Source organism: Lynx rufus, unplaced genomic scaffold (genome assembly GCF_022079265.1).
Source record: "Lynx rufus isolate CCGP_SWC_20201006 ecotype Redwood Valley unplaced genomic scaffold, mLynRuf1.p SCAF_45, whole genome shotgun sequence".
Classification (NCBI taxonomy): Eukaryota; Metazoa; Chordata; class Mammalia; order Carnivora; family Felidae; genus Lynx; species Lynx rufus.
The window spans coordinates 1663317-1682127 of record NW_025814862.1 but is presented as its reverse complement, the minus strand read 5'-3'; the positions used below and the strand labels follow the sequence as shown (position 1 = coordinate 1682127).

At 59.2% G+C, this 18811-nt stretch overlaps 1 protein-coding gene across 2 annotated transcripts; it reads left to right on the top strand.

The window, feature by feature from the left end:
- Window positions 1-274: 274 nt before the first annotated feature.
- Window positions 275-11280, top strand: SCARF2 (scavenger receptor class F member 2). 2 transcript variants are annotated; one of them, XM_047098287.1, is made up of 11 exons: window positions 275-444; window positions 5340-5398; window positions 5506-5607; window positions 5800-6319; window positions 6426-6644; window positions 6788-6916; window positions 7533-7636; window positions 7720-7837; window positions 8058-8173; window positions 9379-9531; window positions 10349-11280. In XM_047098287.1, the coding sequence occupies exons 1-11, from the start codon at window positions 275-277 to the stop codon at window positions 11248-11250; spliced, it is 2592 nt and encodes an 863-aa protein (XP_046954243.1). In that variant the 3' UTR covers window positions 11251-11280. The 2 variants fall into 2 exon arrangements, with proteins under 2 accessions (XP_046954243.1, XP_046954242.1); XM_047098286.1 differs by having other exon boundaries at window positions 8043-8173.
- The last annotated feature ends 7531 nt before the right edge of the window (window positions 11281-18811 follow it).

The following is an 18811-nucleotide window of genomic DNA, read 5'->3' as shown; positions in this document are numbered from 1 at the left end:
GCCTCCTCCAAGTTCGCCCCCAAGTTTGCTAGCGGCCGCGTGGGGGCGGGGGCCGCGCGGAGGGGCGGCGGCGCGGCCGGAGGGTGGGGTCTGGCGCGCGGGGCGGGCGCTGCCGCCTGGCCGGCCGCGGCTGGCCCGGGATCAGGGAGCCGATGTGGAATTTCCTGCCCGGCCCGGCGCCCCTCCTGCCGCCCCCCGCCCGGCCGCGCACTCCGCTTCCGGCCGCTCTCGCTGCGGCCGCACCCGCGCCCGCCCCGCGCCTGCCCCGCGCCGCATGGAGGGCGCAGGGCCCCGGGGGGCCGGGCCGGCGCGGCGCCGGGGAGCCGGGGGGCCGCCGTCGCCGCTGCTGCCACCGCTGCTGCTGCTGCTGCTCTGGCTGCTGCCCGGCCCCGCGGCGTCCCAGGAGCTGAACCCGCGCGGCCGCAACGTGTGCCGTGCTCCCGGGTAGGAGCCCGGCCTGGCTGGGGGAGGGGGTCGAGGGGGACGCTAGGGGCCGAGGGGAGGGGGCACCCGGGACCTTCCTAAGCTAAACGCTCTAGACCTTTTCGCCGCCCTCGCCGACGCAGACTCCTCTCCAGGCCGAGCCTGGGCACCGGGCCACAACGGTGCATCCGAGGATACCCCAGACGAGAAGTCAGCCGATGGGAGAACGGAGTGCAGTAGGCGCCCCGAAGGGTGACAGACGGTGTCTGAGATTTCAGACCTTGAAAAAGGAACCCTTGGGCCGGGTTGTGAAGGCCATAGGGAGAAGTCGGGGAAGGGCATTCCAAGCAGATGGAAGAGTATGTGCAAAGTGCAAAGGCCCCGGGCACGAGTGTGGCTCGAGGCGGGAGGGAGGGTGAGGGTCGAGTGGAGATGGAGCAGCGCTCCTGAGAGGTGGGAGCCGACGCATCTTGAGGCTGGCAGGACTCGGAAGGACAGATTTGTATCTTAGAGGCAGGCGCGGGTGGGAGGAGGATGGTGATGGAGCTCGCACTGAGGAGCCTGCGCTCAGAGTGGACCAGAAGCGGGATTCAAAAAGACAATGACGTGCACCACGGTCGGAAAGATGTGGAAATCCCGGTGGGGATTCTGGGTGCGCGGAAGGGCCGCGCAGACGGGACGCCACGAGGTGTCGGTTGGGGAAGCCAGCGTGGGACAGGCAATGGGCAGGCCCCGCGGAAAAGTGGCGGGCCGAAGATCTTGCGCGGAGGGAAAAGAGCGGAGGACAGACGCTAGGAGTGGGCGCAGAGGTCAGAGGACTTGGTCGGCCGGTCAGGGGCCACAGCGAGGTCAAGAACAACTCCGCTCTCGGGATCAAGGAGCTGGCGTATGGGGGTGCCTTGGTGCAAGTTGGGGGGCGCCGCGCGGGTGGGAAGCTGGAGAGGCGGCCTCGGGACTCCGGTCTGGGTTCCGTCGGGGGGCCCTGAGCCGCAGGGCTATGGGAGGCCGCGTCCGGGGGCTTGGCAGTCGCCGCAGACAAGGGGCTGCAAGGGGGCCGCGCGGGGTTTCCGAGCTCGGATCCCGCGGCGCACAGACCCCTCCCCACTGTGAGCCCCGCCTCCGGGGCGGGGGCCGGCCTGGCCCGCCATCTGCTTCACATCGACGCCGCCGCCGCCGCCGCCTCCCGGGCCTCCCCGGCCCCAGGAATGCAGTGGCAGTGGCGGGCGGGGCCGTGCCTGGAGAGGGGGAGGGCGCGATCGCTGACGGCCTTGTCTCTCCGCCTCAGTCCTCCTTCCCCGATGGGGCTCCGTGCTGGGGGATCCGGTGGCAGGCTCAAGCTGTCGGGAGCCTGAGCCCTTCGCTCCATGTCCGGTTGCCTGGACGCCTCCCCATGAGGCGGCCTGTTTCAGTAGCCCAGAGCCCGGAGTTGAATTTCGGAGCCAGATGCCACCTCTCCCCACCTGTGTGGACTGGGAACAAATCGCTTAACCTCTCTGAGCCTGACTCTGACCCTGTCAAATGGGGTTAGTGGTGGTGTCCCCCTCATGGGGTGGAGAGGGGAAGACTGATTTTGTGTGGAGCTGGTTAATGGGAAGGACGGCCACTCTGGGCACTGTCCACTCAGGGTCTGGGCCATCTCTTTCAATACCCTTCCAAGGCTCCCACCCGCGGTTCCTTTTCCCCAGAGGCAGGAGAACCTGAAGAGGGGAGCGGATGGGCAGCCAGTAAAATCCCATGCACCTACTGTGATTGGAGCAGCGATACAGCGGCCAGGACAAATGTCACTGTCCTCGCAGTGGAGGAGACTTACAGAAAGTCATCTGATATTTAGCAAGTGCTGGGTAGGAAGTGTTCAGTTGGGGAGCGCTGTATTCTTTAGGGTGATCTGGGGAGACCCACGGGGAGGTGATGAGTAGTCAGAGGTTTGCAGGAGAGGAGGTGGAGCCCTGCAGTGCCTGGGGCAAGGCTCTAAGTGCAAAGGGCTTGTTGGAAGTACAGAAAAGAGCCATGGGGGCGGGGCAGAGCCTGGGAGGAGGATGGTGGAGGAGAAGTGGAGGAAGAATGAGGATGGGCAGGCCACAGTGGGTCTTTTTCTCTGAGGGACACGAGAACCCCCAGCGGCTTTACACCCAGGAGGGGTGGGATCTGACCATGTTCAGCTGCCAGGTGGCAGATGAACAGGGCTTACTTAGGCGGGTAAAAGGGAGAACCAGTTAGGAAGTCATCCAGGAGAAACCAGGGAGAGCGAGGTGGGCTCTCACAAGGCTTGGGCAGAGCAGGGAGAAGTGGCTCATCCCTTCTTAGATCCAGTTTGGAGAATAGAGCGGCATGGTTCCCTATGAATCAGGTGTGTGCTGTGAGTGGAGTCTCAGTCACCACAGAGTGGGTGCTCTGGGGTTTCAGCCTCCCCACCTGCAAGGATGGAGCTACCTGAGATGGGGAAGGCTCCTCTGGGGGGAGGCTAGGAGTTCAGTCTGGGGAGGTGGGCCCCACTAGAGAGAGGGCTCTGAGCATTTGCAGTGCCTCATCTAGATGTGACCCAGGGGAGCATCCTGAGGGAGTGGACAGAGGAGAGGTGAGGACAGAGCCAAGGAGGGGGACAGAAACCAGAGGAGGGGTGTCCACGGGGCAGGTGGAAAGCAGGGAAGTATGGGATTCCAGGTGATGGTGGGCAGAGGAGCCTCCAGGCTGGATTGGAGAGAGAATGAGGACAGACATTGGCACAGTGAGCAAGCAGTTCAGTTCTTTGAAACGGGTGCTTTGCTGCAGGTTCAAGATCACACGGTTTGAATCATGGCAGTGACTGTGATCTCTAGAGGGGGCAGCCCGAAGCAAGGCGTGCTTGCTAAGGGGCCTGGCCCGACCTGCAGCCTGGCTCCTGAGGGTCTCACCAACTTATAGTTTGAGTGTGGGAACTGTCCCCTGCACCAGGCCATTTTTCTCATCTCAGTTTTGTAAGTTCTTGAGAGGGTGGGCTTGCCACCTGTCTTGTCTGCCAACCCGTCCCAGAAGGAAAAGCAGCTATCCCATAGGCTCCTCCTCATGCTCTTGCTGAATTCCCATGGGGCTCCCTCCTTGCTGGGGGTAGAGGGTGTTAGCTCTGCTGGGGTGGGACCTGGGTACCTCCCATGCTGGGGGTGAACTTAGGTGAACTCAGGGGGCTTCCTGGAGCCTGCACAGCATGGACTGGAGAGCAGACTACAGCCTTGGCTGAGCTCTTAGTTTGTGCTTTCTGAATACTCCAGCCAGATCCATGGGCCCCTTTCTATAAATAAGGAGTCTGAAGGTCAGAGAGGTTAAGTTCTGTGCCCAAAGTCACACAGGCATCCAATCCAGCTTAATGTGGCCCTGACACCAGACTCCTAGCCACAGAGCCATGTGGCCAGGGCAGAAAGTGGTCAGTGCTTCCAGGGCCATCACCATCCCAGCTGGCCAGCTGGCAAGGCCACCTACACAAGGGACACCTACAGAGGCTCCCCACCCAGAAACCTGGGCTCAGAACTGGCAGAAAAGGCAGGAGGGTGATAGGCTGGCAGACCTGGCTCTCCCCTGAAGATGGGCATGTATGCATCCTGCGGCCAGGCTGGGTGGGTGGAAAAGCCTGGTGAGGGGTGCGGGAAAGCCAAGCCTGCTTTGTGTTTCTGGGTCTGGTTTCCAGTTTCATTTGTGGAAAATAAGCTGGGCCCATCCCTTGCAGGCTGGGATTTTATGATTCCTGTTCCCAAGGTTCCTCATCTTTGGACTGAGGGAGAATCAAACCGTTTGGGGGGGGGGTGGCATCCCAGGTGTGGCATTGTTCTCTGCTGGGGAAGGGGTAGGGGGCATTTTGACGGGCACGATATGGACACCTGCAGACTTTCCCTTCCCAGCTGGTCCCACCCACCAGGGTCTCACGCCTCCTCCTTACTGCCTCCCAACACCACATCCTGGTTCTAGATCAGACTCCTGAAGGGGCATACTCCTTTTCTCAAATAGCAATGGCTGCTCTGTGACTTCAGGATCTGGGTGAAGTTCTAGATCTGCTGGGACCCACGAACCTGCAGCCTGAGTGTCCATTCCTTCTTCTCAGCCTCCTTTGTTCCCCAAATGTGGACACATCCCCTGTGAACCCCCACTCGCCCTCTCGAGTGGCACCTTTCTCTCTGGCAGGGCCTCCAAACTTTTGTGCCCAGGGGTTTGGGAGGCTGTACTATCCTGAAATGCAACAGTTCTGTTATTTACTTCCTACTGAGCTAACGTCATGTACCTTGTAAAACCAAATAAAATTACAATAAGATGTTTAAAACACATAAGTAGATGCTCTAATATCTCCTCCCTCCATTCCAAGTCTTGCCCTGGTGCTCTGGAGCCCTCACTGTTTTGCTTTCCTTGCTGTCATGGAGGACTCCCAGGGTGTGCCCTGCCCCTCCACCGAGTGGACATCAACCGGGTATCCAGGTGTGCCTGTCAGGCCCCACCAGTCCCAGCTGTCCAGGTCACAGCTAGATTCTGACACCCATCTGGCCGGACCCCCACCTCCAGTGATGTCACTTTAAGCAGGTCCTGGAGACTCAAGGACCTCTCTCACCAGCCCATTCTGGGACACCTGGGGTTCTTTTCTCAGGCCTAGTTGGAGTGGGGGTGGATCACAGAGGAGTTAGGTGGAATGGGGAGGGGAGGGAAGACCCTTTATAGAAGGGACTGAGAAGTTCTTGGAGGTTAGATCTCTTGGTGGTCTGCCCTCTGCGGCCTCCCATTGTCTGCTCCCCAGGGCTGGAGTGTGTGTCTTATTTGCTGGAAATCTGAACCTACAGCAGTACCTGGCATATGGCAAGGCCTCCATAACCACCTCCCCAGGGCAGGGTGGATGTTGCTGGGGAGCCCTAGCAAGGACAGGGGTTGGGGCTCAGGCTCAGGAGCTCTTTCTTTGCCTGCAGCTCTCAGGAGCCCACGTGCTGCACCGGCTGGAAGCAGCAGGGGGACGAGTGTGGGGTCGGTGAGTGGGGCACACTGGGGACCTGGGCAGGGGGTGGGGGCACGGAGAGGAAGAGGGGATAGTGTGGGGGCATCACACGCGGCAGCTGAGACCCGTTTTGTCCGCAGCGGTGTGCGAAGGCAACTCCACGTGTTCGGAGAATGAGGTGTGCGTGCGGCCTGGCGAGTGCCGCTGCCGCCATGGCTACTTCGGTGCCAACTGCGACACCAGTGAGCTAGGATCCGGGTGGGCGCTGGGTAGCGGGGCAGAGCCTGTGAGTGGGAGCGGTCTGATCCGGGAAAGGGATCCAGCATGGGGGGAGGGTCCCCAAAGGCGGAGGGCGGGACGCGGGTAGGTTCTGGCTGGATCTGGGCTCCCTCGAGAGCACCCTGGCCTCACACCCTTTCCGTCCGCTCCTGCAGAGTGCCCGCGCCAGTTCTGGGGCCCCGACTGCAAGGAGCTGTGTATCTGCCACCCGCATGGGCAGTGCGAGGATGTGACAGGCCAGTGTACGTGTCACGCGCGGCGCTGGGGCGCACGCTGCGAGCATGCGTGCCAGTGCCAACACGGCGTGTGCCACCCGCGGAGCGGCGCGTGTCGCTGCGAGCCTGGCTGGTGGGGCGCTCAGTGCGCCAGCGCGTGCTACTGCAGCGCCACGTCGCGCTGCGACCCACAGACGGGCGCGTGCCTGTGCCACGCAGGCTGGTGGGGCCGCAGCTGCAACAATCAGTGCGCCTGCAACACATCGCCGTGCGAGCAACAGAGCGGCCGCTGCCAGTGCCGCGAGCGTACATTCGGCGCGCGCTGCGAGCGCTACTGCCAATGCTTTCGCGGCCGCTGCCACCCTGTGGACGGCACGTGCGCCTGCGAGCCGGGCTACCGTGGCAAGTACTGCCGGGAGCCGTGCCCTGCCGGCTTCTACGGCCTGGGCTGCCGCCGCCGGTAAGCTCGGGCCCCGGGCTGGGGAGGGGAGGAGGGGGGCGGAGCGCCGAAGGGGACCCGGGTGAGGTGGCTCTGGGCCCCGCCTAGCCTCCCACCCCTTCCCCAGATGCGGCCAGTGCAAGGGCCAGCAGCCTTGCACGGTGGCCGAGGGCCGCTGCCTGACATGCGAGCCAGGCTGGAACGGCACCAAGTGTGACCAGCCATGCGCCACCGGCTTCTACGGCGAGGGCTGCGGCCACCGCTGCCCGCCGTGCCGCGACGGGCATGCCTGCAACCACGTCACCGGCAAGTGCACGCGCTGCAACGCGGGCTGGATCGGCGACCGGTGAGCAAGCAGCCCATGCCCGAACGTATCCCAGGCACGCAGCCCCAGCCCCGCCAATCCCCGAATGCTCTCCGCGGAGCGCACTATGGGCTTTCGGTTTGTTTGCTTCCGTTTCCACTGACTCCCTCTCCCCGCGTTCCGAGGTGCGAGACCAAGTGCAGCAATGGCACTTACGGCGAGGACTGTGCATTCGTGTGCGCCGATTGCGGCAGCGGCCACTGCGACTTCCAGTCGGGGCGTTGCCTGTGCAGCCCCGGAGTCCATGGGCCCCAGTGAGTGCCCAGGGACCCAAAGGGGGTTAGGGGATATGTACTCCTCACAGGGCTCCAGCTACACCCCAGGTGCTGCTATGGTGACCGACTAAATGAGACGCGACTAGACTAGGCCCTTCAGCCTAGATCCGCTTACCGCAGCTAGGGAGTCCTGTCAGACTCTTTGGGGCCATTTCCTGCTCTGGTGTGCAGCCGGTGCTCAGAGAAGGGGTTGGCAACCAGTTCGGCCTGTGGTCAGTGGGCTCCTGAGGACCGCACGACTGAGGTGACCCCAAGCTGGTGCAGACAGAGCAGAGACCTCCACTTATAGCCAAGGGCCTGGTCTGGCAGCCCCTCTTCTCACCCACCCAAGAGTCAGCCCCAGAAGTGGACACTGAGTCTGGGTGACCACAGGCCCTGTCTCCCAGACCCCATCCCGCTGGTTGTGCAACGTATCATTTCCAAAACATTGGTCGTTCAGTGTGTGCCTGGCGGTGGTGGTGGGCGTCAAACCCCAGAGAATAGAGCTAGAGAACCTGGCTCTGGAACCCGGGCTGGCTCACGGCAGGGGCGAGGGCAGGTGGCATCACGGGGTGGGGGGGCTGCTGTGGCCCTCCCTGATCCCGTGTCCCCGTAGCTGTAACCTGACGTGTCCGCCTGGGCTCCATGGCGTGGACTGCGCCCAGGCCTGCAGTTGCCACGAGGACTCGTGCGACCCGGTCACTGGTGCCTGCCGCCTGGGTGAGTGGTCGAGGGGGACATCGTATTGAGGGGGACGCAAGGAGTACCGGCACCCACGCTGACCCCGGTGCCCTCCCATACAGAGACCAACCAGCGCAAGGGCGTGATGGGCGCGGGCGCGTTGCTTGCCCTGCTCCTCGGCCTGCTGCTCTCGCTGCTCGGCTGCTGCTGCGCCTGCCGCGGCAAGGACCCGGCGCGCCGGTGAGGCCCGACGTCGTCCCGCTGTCTCGGGTTCAGGCCGAACTCTCAGTGGCACTGCGCGCCCTTCCCTAGGCCGCTCCAGGCCCCTGCTCCGCCCGGGGGTGTGGCACTGCCTATCTTTAGCTCAGGCCCCGCCCTTCCTGTGTCTGGGCTCCAGCAGAGATCAAACTGTCCCATCCAGGCCCCGCCCCACCCCTTTACTCAGGCCCCGCCCCCGCAGGGAGCTCACGCTCGGGAGGAAAAAGGCGCCGCAGCGACTGTGCGGGCGCTTCAGCCGCATCAGCATGAAGCTGCCCCGGATCCCGCTCCGCAGGCAGAAGCTGCCGAAGGTTGTAGGTAAGGATATCCGCACGGGGTCTCTGGGGGAACACTTCCCAATGCAGGAGGCTGTTGGGAAATGGGTGTGAAGGAGTCGGTGTAGGAAATGCGGGCCTTGAGTGTTGGTGTGGGTGGGCTGGGGAGGGATGGAAAGAGGGTCTCCTGAGGTAGGCGAGCCCGGGGAGGAAGGACGGAGTCCTTGGTGTGCAGGCAAATGTGGGAGGTTTGGGCCCTGTCTGGGTGAGTGATGGTGATTGCATCTGGAGTGTGTGGACATGCCGGTGGGCAGAACCCCTACAATCTGTAGCAGTGCACTAGAAGTCTTGGTGGGTAGCTGCAGGTGAACGGGGGTTGGGGCAGGGGAAACTTGTGCATGGAAATGCTCTGTCACAGGGAGCACTCCTCGCCCCCCCCCCGCCCCCTGCCCACCTAGATCCCCTGCAGTGCTCTGGGTCCTTCCTGGAAAGTGGGCAGGCTGGTCTCCCGACTCTCAACCCTAAGTCAGGACTCCACGTGCAGACTCTCTCCGTCTGCACTGACACACCAGGAGTGGACTCCCTTTTTGCTATTTGTTTCTGAAGATGAAGGGAGATAAAGATGGAGACAGCTGAGAAAACCCCTTGGCCCACTCAGCAGAGTGCGATCTGTGGACACAGGTGTGGGGCTGGACCCCACATCTCAACTGTGAAAGGCAGATAGGCCAGCTGGCCTCTGAGATTCCCCCACTTGTTGGGGCTAGGCCCCGGGGGTTCAGTCTGCTGAAATGGGCTGAGCCAAAGGGTGGTCTCACCACTGCACATTTGAGCTGGGAAAAAAAACCAAAAAACAAAAAAACACAAAAAACCTCATGTCTTTCTGGGTCCTACAGGGCAGGGTCCAAACATGGCTTGGAGGCCCTGATGGCCTGTCCCAGCCAGGTGTTCTCTCCAGCCCTCTCTTTCCAATGCTTCAGCCCATCCTTGTTCAGCTCCCTAGCAGCACACACTAACCCTGCACCTTTGACTACGTTGTTTCCCCTTATTTCTTTTTACTAGTTCACCTCTACCCATTCTCCCATCTTGTTTTGGTCTAGTGTCACTCTGCCTGGTGAATTGCCTGCTCCACCCACAGTCTTAGGATAGGACTGTTCTTGGTTACTCTGTCATTTGTTGCAGGAGGGCTAGTGAGGGCACAGGCTGGAACAGGGCAGGGCCCCTGGCAGCTGTGCCTCCCTCCTTCCCCAGTGGCCCACCACGACCTGGATAACACACTCAACTGCAGCTTCCTGGAGCCACCCTCAGGGCTGGAGCAGCCCTCTCCATCATGGTCCTCCCGGGCCTCCTTCTCTTCCTTTGACACCACTGATGAAGGCCCTGTGTACTGTGTACCCCATGAAGGTGAGCACTGCCCTGCTTGGGCCTCCCTCCAGCCCAGTGAAATGTTTCAGCTGAAAAGGTTTCTGTGCTCTGAGGGACGGGCAGCACGGGAGGAAGGGCGTGGTGATACTCCTAGCTAGGGGTTGGACACAGAGCTGAGGCTGCAGAATGGGGTTCTGTGCTGCTCAGCGCTGGACTGGGGTAGGGTCTGGGGAGGTGGGTGGGCTCTTCTGTCTCTAGCCACAGCCCAGATTCACTTCTTTGGGAGACCGTTCATAGAGAAGGTTCTGGGCCTAGGTAGAAGATGGCAGAGGAGATAGGAGCAGGGGTCAATGGGATATGGGGGCACACTTTTGCCTGAAGCTTTGGCCCACAAACACCTGGAAGGAGCTTGACTAGCTGTGGCCTTGGCCTCTCTCCTTTCCTATCCCCCTGGGTGACCTTGAGCAGGCAACTAACCTCTCTGAGCCTTAGAAGCCTTATCTTTTTATGAGGAATAATGAATCACCTAGCAGGTGTTCCAGAATCATATCTGATGATCCGACTTCCCCTCCCACTCGGGTTTGGGGATGTGGTGGGAAGGGATGCAAGGCCAGGCCCAGGTTGGGGCTTCAGCCTCAGGAACATGCCCTTCATCCCCCAGGACCAGGCCTCACACCCTGGGTCTCAGAACGAAGTTTGTGGTTGGTGCTATGATTTCGCCAGGCATGTCTGGATACCAGGGCGACTGAGCATCAGCTGGGGCGGGGAAGAGGAGGAAAGGCAGGGTTTTGCTTGAAGGCTGGATGGCCCAGCTCTCTGTGGAGGCCGTGACTGCCAGCTCTTCTTTCCTTGTCAGAGACCGCAACGGAGAGCAGGGACGCGGAGCCCCCCACAGCCCCTTCGGAGGCACTGGCGTCATCCCCCGCGCTGGTGACCACGCTGGCTTCCGCAGAGGAGGCGACGCCCCTCCCCCCGTCCTCTGACAGCGAGCGGTCGGCATCGAGCGTGGAGGGGCCCGGCGGGGCGCTGTATGCGCGCGTGGCCCGGCGCGAGGCCCGGCCGGCCCGGGCCCGGGGCGAGGCTGGAGGCCTGTCGCTTTCGCCATCTCCCGAGCGCAGGAAGCCGCCTCCACCCGACCCTGCCACCAAGCCCAAGGTGTCCTGGATCCACGGCAAGCACGGCGCCGCTGCCGGTGCGCCTTCTCCGCCACTCTCGGGACCCGAGGCTGCGCCCAGCCCCACCAAGAGGAAACGGACGCCCAGCGACACGTCGGCGCGGCCGGATGAGCCCAGCAGCCCCCGGGCCCGTGACCCGACGCCTCGGCCCCCGGGGCTGGCGGAGGAGGGGCCTGCCCTCGCCTCCCCCTCGCCGCCTAGGGCTCGGGCGCGGGGCCGCGGCCCTGGCCTCTCAGAGCCCACGGACGCTGGCGGTCCCCCGCGCGGAGCGCCCGAGGTCGCCTCCATGCTGGCCGCGGAGCTGCGCGACAAGACTCGCAGCCTGGGCCGCGCCGAAGGGGCTACGGTCGCGCAGGGTCCCCGAGAGAAGCCGGCGCCGCCGCAGAAGGCCAAGCGATCGGTGCTGCCTGCCTCGCCTGCCCGCGCGTCCCCCGCGCCGGAGGCCCCGGGGCCCGAGAAGGCGGCAGCCGGCGCGCCCGCGCCAGACACCCCCAGGAAGAAGACCCCCATCCAGAAGCCGCCGCGCAAGAAGAGCCGGGAAGCGGCGGGCGACCTGGGCAGGGCGGGCGCGCCCACCCTGTAGCAGGCGGCAGCCCGGCCGTGCCCGCAGATTCCCCAGGCTTAGAAGCGCTGCTTGCCACCCCGCGTAATGCGCCAGCCCGGCGCGCCCCGCGGCGGCCCGGGCACGGCGGCCTCCCGGGGCTTCGTACCGGAGCAGCCAGGCGGGAGGCCGGGTCTCATTGGCTCAGGCTCCAGCGGCGGCTCCTGGATTGGAGCACTGCTCTCGGGCGGGCTTAGCTGGCGATTTCCTTCCCATTGGCCGAGGGCTCCGACCAGTCAGGGTCTCAAAGGTCGAAGACAGGAGGGTTCGGCCTGGAGATCACCTCTTACGGGCCCAGAGTGCACTCGGCCGGGGCTACCTTCTCATTGGTCGAGGCCAGAAGCATTTCTGTCTCGACTGCCTCATTGGCCAAGGCCTGGCGCCTCTGGCTGGAGGGCTTTTTCCTTGATCGTAGCCGAGGGTTACTTCCCTGGCCAGGCCTCAGGGCATCTGTCTGGAGCCTGGGGAGGAGAGCTGGTCTCTGCTCCCCAAAGGGCTCAGCGTCCCCGGGGCCCGGCCTGGCCCCCCACTTCCCCTCCCTGCGCCCCCAGCCTCCCTAGCCCCGGCCCCTCAGCTGTCGAGCTGGTTTTGATGGCCTCCCCACCACCCCACATGCCGCGGGAATCCGAAGGGCAACTCCAGTAGCCCGAGGAGATGTATTTATAGGCCCCCGGCAGGGCTGCTCCCACCCCATCCGGGTGCCCCAGGATGGGCTCCTCCCGGCAGGGGCTTGGCCAAAGCTTTCTTAATAAAGTGCCTTTTTTTTTCTCCTGTGCTTTGCCTGCTTCCTATCTAACCTTCCTCCTGCAAGGTTCCTTCCTCAGAGAATTTGTGTGACCTTTTCTAGCCCGCACTCACCCACAAGACTCCTCTACCTAAGCAGAACCTGGAAGCCCAGGTGTGGCTCTCCAGGGGCTAAGCTGGATGTGGGTTGTGTCCATTCGCCCATCATTTCTTTATCAAGTTTATTGGGCACCCACCTTGGGCCACTCCATTCTCAACTAGCAGCCTGGGAGTCCCTTGGCTACAGGGAGCTTGTACGTGGGGCTGACCTGTGCTGCTCCCAGTGGCCAGTGCTGTTACACTTGGGGGCACCGAGCTGTTTGGTGTGGCTGGTACAGGTCAGAGGCTGGGGCCAGGGGCAGTGGGCCACAGGCACAGCTCCAGCAGGGCCTCACCAGGCACAAACAAGATGGTCTGGCCCTGCACAGAGCCCTGCTGTCTGCCTCAATGGGCTCCTTGTCCTCAGCCGGAAACTCTCACCCGCCCGCCCTCCCCACCAGGCTGAGGGAGGTGGGGGAGAGGGAAGGGAGCGTGCCTGGCCCAGAGCCCTGGCTGGCCTCTCAGGCAGTCCCTGCTCTGGCCTGGCTTTTTATCTGTGACCATTTGCCGCCCCCCGCCCCCCATGTCTTCACTGCTCTGGCCCTCAGGCAGGCCTCCCAAGTGACCTTCCTTGGCCACAGACCCCTTACCTTTCTATGGCACCCACTGGCCTCTGTCCATCTTGGCTCCTCCCATCCCCCTGCCTCTGCCCAGCAGGTCTCTTTTCATCGTGATGCCCAGCTCTTTTGATCAGGAGATTCTGCCAAGATTCTCCAATCTTCTCCCCAACCCCACCCTGCAGCTCCCAGTGTGGCATGAGGTCTGACCAATGCTGGCAGCTCAGAGATCTCACCTGGCAAGTCTCCTGCCCTCTAGCCAGATACCACATTGAGGTCAACTTTAGTGACCCATATGGGGGCTCAGCCACCTGAGTGGAGATGGCCTCATGCCACAGGCGGGACATCTGATGTGGTTTGCATGGACATAGTCCCAGCATTCGGCCTGGTCGGGCAGCACGTGGAATGCAGGCTTCCCTCTGGCCAGCCAGGCACCCTCCCAGCCATGGCCCTGTGGCTGGCCGCCTCTGATATATTCGGGCACCGGGCCATGCTGGCTGCTGGGGTTGAGAACACAGGCTTAAAGTTGGCCAGGAAGGGCAGATGCCCAGCTGGGCCCAGCAAGGGTAGGATAATGACAGGATGGTGGGGGAGGGCAGCGCAGCAGTTCAGGCTACAGTCTTGCCCTGCACCCCTCCCCCCACACAGCGAGACCCACATTGCCACTCCCTGATCCCCAAACCTTACCAGCTCTCCCTCTCCCTGCAGTCTGAGTCAGCATGGTGTGGGGCAACCAGAGTGGTCACATAGACCCGGCTTTCCTGGGGCCCCTCCTCTCTCTGCCCTGGGAACCCTCCAGGTGTCCAAGACCCTGACCTTCAGGAGCCCCTTTGTGTGAACGCCTCACAGAGCAGGGGCACCTCCCGTACTTCCAGCAGCCAGCCTCTGCTGCCTGCCCCCACTCTGGGCGGGATGCTGTGGCCTGGAGGCGGGGCAGGAACCAGGCCAAGAAAGCCCCCCAGGATGATCCGGGTAGCTGCCCTGGGAGGGAGCTGCCAAGGCCCCTCAGCCACCCCCTGCCTGACACCCTCTTCCTCCCCACCCCCTCGGGCCTGCGGCAGTGCCAGCTTCCAGGGAAGGCGCCACAGAAGGGAACCGCGGCGGCTGGAACCTCTGTTGCCATGGGGATGGGGACCACAGGACCCACATCTGGTAGCGATTGAGGAGGAAAAATTATGAGTCGTGGAAAACGCAAATATTTTTTGTAGCACAGAGCACAAAGGAGCGGGAGGAATGTGGGTCTGGAAAAGGCCTGAGCCAGGCTGGGTTTCAAACGGGGACACAGCTCACATCACAGACAGAGGTCCACATGCACGCACCGCTACACACGCAGAAACACGGAGACAACCATCCTACGATACACGTACTGCCACGCACATCACACACAGCTCCACATACACTTCACACAGAGCTACCCCCGTGTACACTGCCACACACACAGACACAGACACACAAAGACAGTCATCTGGAACAACACACACTCCGCCAGACACACGGAAACGCTGAGACAGACGCACACACTGTAACATACGTCCACAGACAACCAGACCGAAGACGCATTCGTGTGCCAGTACCCACACACGCACTCTAGCTGACAGAGAGAGACACTGTCTCTCCAAGACGAACATACACCTCGACACACACCGAAACACGGACGGGGAAACATACGCAGCAAAACTGCACACACATCCCGAAAGAGCCCCAGAAACACCGGAAGAGACACACGCGCTGCAACAAACATACGTGCACAGCTAACCCACAGGGCGACGGGGAAGAACACTCACCCTGGAAGTCACACCCCCAAAACCCAGCCACCTCACAGAAGCCGAAAGAGACTGTTCCACAGTATACACCACTACACACGGGAACACTGGGACAGACACTCCCTGGGACCCGCGTGCACATCACGGGCCACAGAGACACCACGAGACAGACGCAACCCTGCAACACAAAAACACACACCACCCGTTACGGAAGCCTCAAGACAGACCCATACCCTACAACACACAGACCCCCAGGCCCACGGAAGCCCCGAGAAACCCTCCTTCTGCCGTCACACACAACCTCTACCAGAGACGCCCACATGGACACACGCTAAGACACAAACACACACGCCACGGTACAGACGGAAACACGGCGGCACAAACTGCAACACACACACATTCCATCAGACCCACAGAAACCGTGAGACACGCGCCTTCTAAACACACACACAGCACTTGACACGGGCACACACAGACAGACGCTCCGAGAAACACACACACCCTGCAGTGAACAGAAATAGGAACAGATAGCCTGTAACAGCTGCACATAGCCCACCAGGCCCAACTAAACGCTGAGGCAGTGCCTCACGCTAACACGCACGCACGTGCACACGCAAACACACTCCCCTAGAAACACAGATATGATCCCTGCTCGTGCCCTGCAAACACACAAGCATACCACCAGACCCACGGAGCATCCAGACCGGCTGACAAAATGTATTTGAGCCTGTGCTCCAGACAAGCGCTGGCCGGTTGAGAAATCCTACCCTTCTGTGCTCCAAGAAGTGGCTGGCTCCAAAGGATCACTTTGCCCTCATGCGTGCAAGACCCTCCCACTCTTCCTCATGACTCCTTGTCTACCTGCCTCTAGAAAAACCCAAGCCCTGTCCTTTCCGTGTGGACATTCCTCATCAGCAAACTTTCTTGTCGCTGCAGCGTGAGTGAAATCGTCTCCCTGTCTGATGCATTCCCCGCCCCCCCCCCCCCCCCCCCACGGCTCTGGTGCCCTGACTCAGTGGATCGGACCTGATCTTAGGATCCCTGTCCACTCTCTCTAGGTAATGACGCCTCTCAGAACCCTCGGGTGCCACTCCTGACTAGCAGCCTGGGCCCCACAGGGACTCCCACTCTGGTCCTGGGCTCTCTGGGCTCCTGTCCATTGGAAGCATGCTATAAGAATTTGATTTTGATTCTTTTTGAGGACTTCATCGATTTTTGGTGCCAGATTCTTTTGGTTTCATGGTCTGACCAGTTGGTCTTGTTTCTGTTGGGCTTTCCCCTTTGTCTATTTGTTTTGAGCTTAACTCAATTAAGAGTTTGTACCCTCTGAGGGGCACGTGGGTAGCTCTCTCGGTTAAGCTTCGCTTAACTTCGGCTCAGGTCATGATCTCGAGGTTTGTGAGTTCGAGCCCTGCCTCGGGCTCTGTGCTGACAGCTCGGAGCCTGGAGCTCGCTTCAGATTCTGTGTCTCCCCGTCTCTCAGCCCCTCCCCTGCTCATGCTCTGTCTCTCTCTGTCTCTCAATAATGAATAAATGTTAAAAAAAATGTTTTTAAAGAGTTTGTGCCCTCTGGGAAGATGGTCTAGAGATGTGGCCAATAATAGATGGAAGGAGTTGTCCTGAAGGTTTCCTTAAGAATGGTCAGAGAAGCTGCCACAGAAACAGGTAAGCAAGCAGGTGCTTGTGACACACCCAGCAGTCAGCTTGCTTTCGTGAGGTTCACTCACCCACATGCTGGGGAATGCCTCCTGAGAGGGTGGTGGTCTACGGGGAGGGGTTAGGAGAGGAGAGGCTGGGAGCAGAGCGAGAGTTGAAAAACAGGTGAAGGTATCCATGGAGTTCAGGGCCCCCGAAGAGGAGGAAGAGGAGGCCACAGGGGGAGGAGGAGACCTCTGATGGGGCGCAGTGGGGCGTGGATTGGAGCATGACTGCACCTGCGGTTGTCATCAGAGACAGTCCATCTTTGGGTGATGTCCGTGTAGGATGAGTCCAGCTGCAGGGTTGAGGTCACCTGGTTTGGTCAAGAAGTTGGCTAGTTTTACTATAGCTAATATGTGGAAACAACCCGATGGATGAATGGATAAACACACTGTGTCCCATTCACACAATGGAACATTATTCAGCCTTAAAAAAGGAAGTTCTGACACCTGCTACAACATGGATGAACCTTATAAGACATTAAAAGAACTGAAGTAAGCCAATCTCAAAAAGACAATTACTGCATGAGTTCATATATATGAGGCACCATGAGTAGTCAAATTCATATAAATAGAAAGAATATGGTAGTACCAGGGGCTGGGGGAGGGAAGAATCAGGAGTTTTTGTTTCACAAGGACAGAGTTTCAGTTTTACAAGATGCAGACAATTCTAGTGATGGACAGTGGTGTTGGCTGCACCATGATATGAATGTATTTCATACCATTGACCTTTCCATTTAAAAATGGTTAAGATGGTAAATTTTATGTTCTGTATCTTTCAACCCAACAGGAAAAAAAAAAAAAGAAGTTGGTTACAACCAGGTCAAGGAGCTCACTGGGTTGATAATGACCTTGAGCTGAACACTGGGATCGAGAGGCAGCTGTTAGTCTGGAAGTCATGGGTCTGTGTCTGTAGCTGGGGTGGTGATTGCAGTGGGAAACAGAGGGGCCACTACTGGGAATGATGTCATCCCAAAGGCAAAGGCACCTTTGCCCCATGTGAGAGATTCCAGTGGCTTTTCATTCCACTTTATTTTTTTTAAATGTTTATTTTTGAGAGAGAGAGAAAGAGAATGAGAGAGAGAGAGAGAGAACAAGCAGGGGAGGGGTAGAGAGAGAGGGAACAGAGGATCCGAAGCAGGTTCCTTGTTGACAGCAGAAAGGCTCGAACTCATGAACCACAAGATCATGACCTGAGCCGAAGTCAGACACTTAACCGACTGGCCCTCATTCCACTTCAAATTAAAACTGTAATGTTAATCTATTTGTGAATATGCAGGTATTAACCAAAAAATCCAGTTGATTTGCCTAAGATATTATTGACAGAGTTCAGCTGATTAGATTTAATAATTTCTTATAGCCACAGAACTTTCATTCAGTCAGGAATTCAAGGATGCCAGAAATTATGTTGAATCAAACGTTCAGCTTTTGTCCTTCCAACACCAAGGTCAGAGCTAAGTGGTAGAATATGATTTAGCAGAAAGACAAAGTACAAACTTAGTTGTTCAGTTTTCATTATACCATAACAGACTAAAGTTCGTATTTTCTTGGTCAATTTTTTTTCCAGAGTTTTTCCTTTCCACTTTGATTTGCTTTGTTTTAAAAAATAGATTCTGGAGGGACGCCTGGGTGGCTCAGTCGGTTAAGCTTCCGACTTCGGCTCAGGTCATGATCTTACGGTTTGTGAGTTCCAGCCCCGCATCAGGCTGTGTTCTGACAGCTCAGAGATTGGAACCTGCTTCGGATTCTGTGTCTCCCTCTCTCTCTGCCCCTCCCCCACTCATGCTGTCTCCCTCTCTCTCTCTCTCTCTCTCAAAAAGAAATGAACATTAAAAAAAGTAAAAACAAAAAAAGATTCTGGGGTGCCTGGGTGGCTGGCTTAGTGGGTTGAGCGTCTGACTTCAGCTCAGGTTGATTTTGAGGTTGGTGAGTTTGAGCCCCACGTTAGGCCCTGTGCTGACAGCTCAGAGCCTGGAGCCTGCTTCAGATTCTGTGTCTCCCCCTCTCTCTCTACCCCTCCCCCGCTCATGCTCTTTCTTTGACTCTCAAAAAATAAGTAAATGTTAAAATTTTTTTAAAAATATTTATTTATTTTTGAGAGACAGAGTGAGACAAAGTGAGACTGGGGGAGGGGCAGAGAGAGAGGGAGACACAGGATCGGAAACAGGCTCCAGGCTCTGAGCTCTCAGCACAGAGCCTGACGCGGGGCTCGAACCCACAGACCGTGAGATCGTGACCTGAGCCCAAGTCGGACGCTCAACTGACTGAGCCACCCAGGGGCCCCAATGTTAAAAATTTTTTAAATAGGTTTTATTTTTTAGAGCAGTTTTAGGTTCACAGCAAAATTGAACAGAGGTACAGAGAGTTCCCATGTATTCCCTGCCCACCCAGCCTCCCCCACTATCAACATCCCCCACTAAGAGGGACAGCTTTTACAATGATAGACCCACACTGACACATCATTATCACCCAGAGTCCACAGTTTACATTAGGGCTTATTGTTTTGGTTTTTTTTTTTTAAGATTTTATTTTTTATTTATTTATTTTTTTAATTTTTTTTTCAACGTTTTTATTTATTTTTGGGACAGAGAGAGACAGAGCATGAACGGGGGAGGGGCAGAGAGAGAGGGAGACACAGAATCGG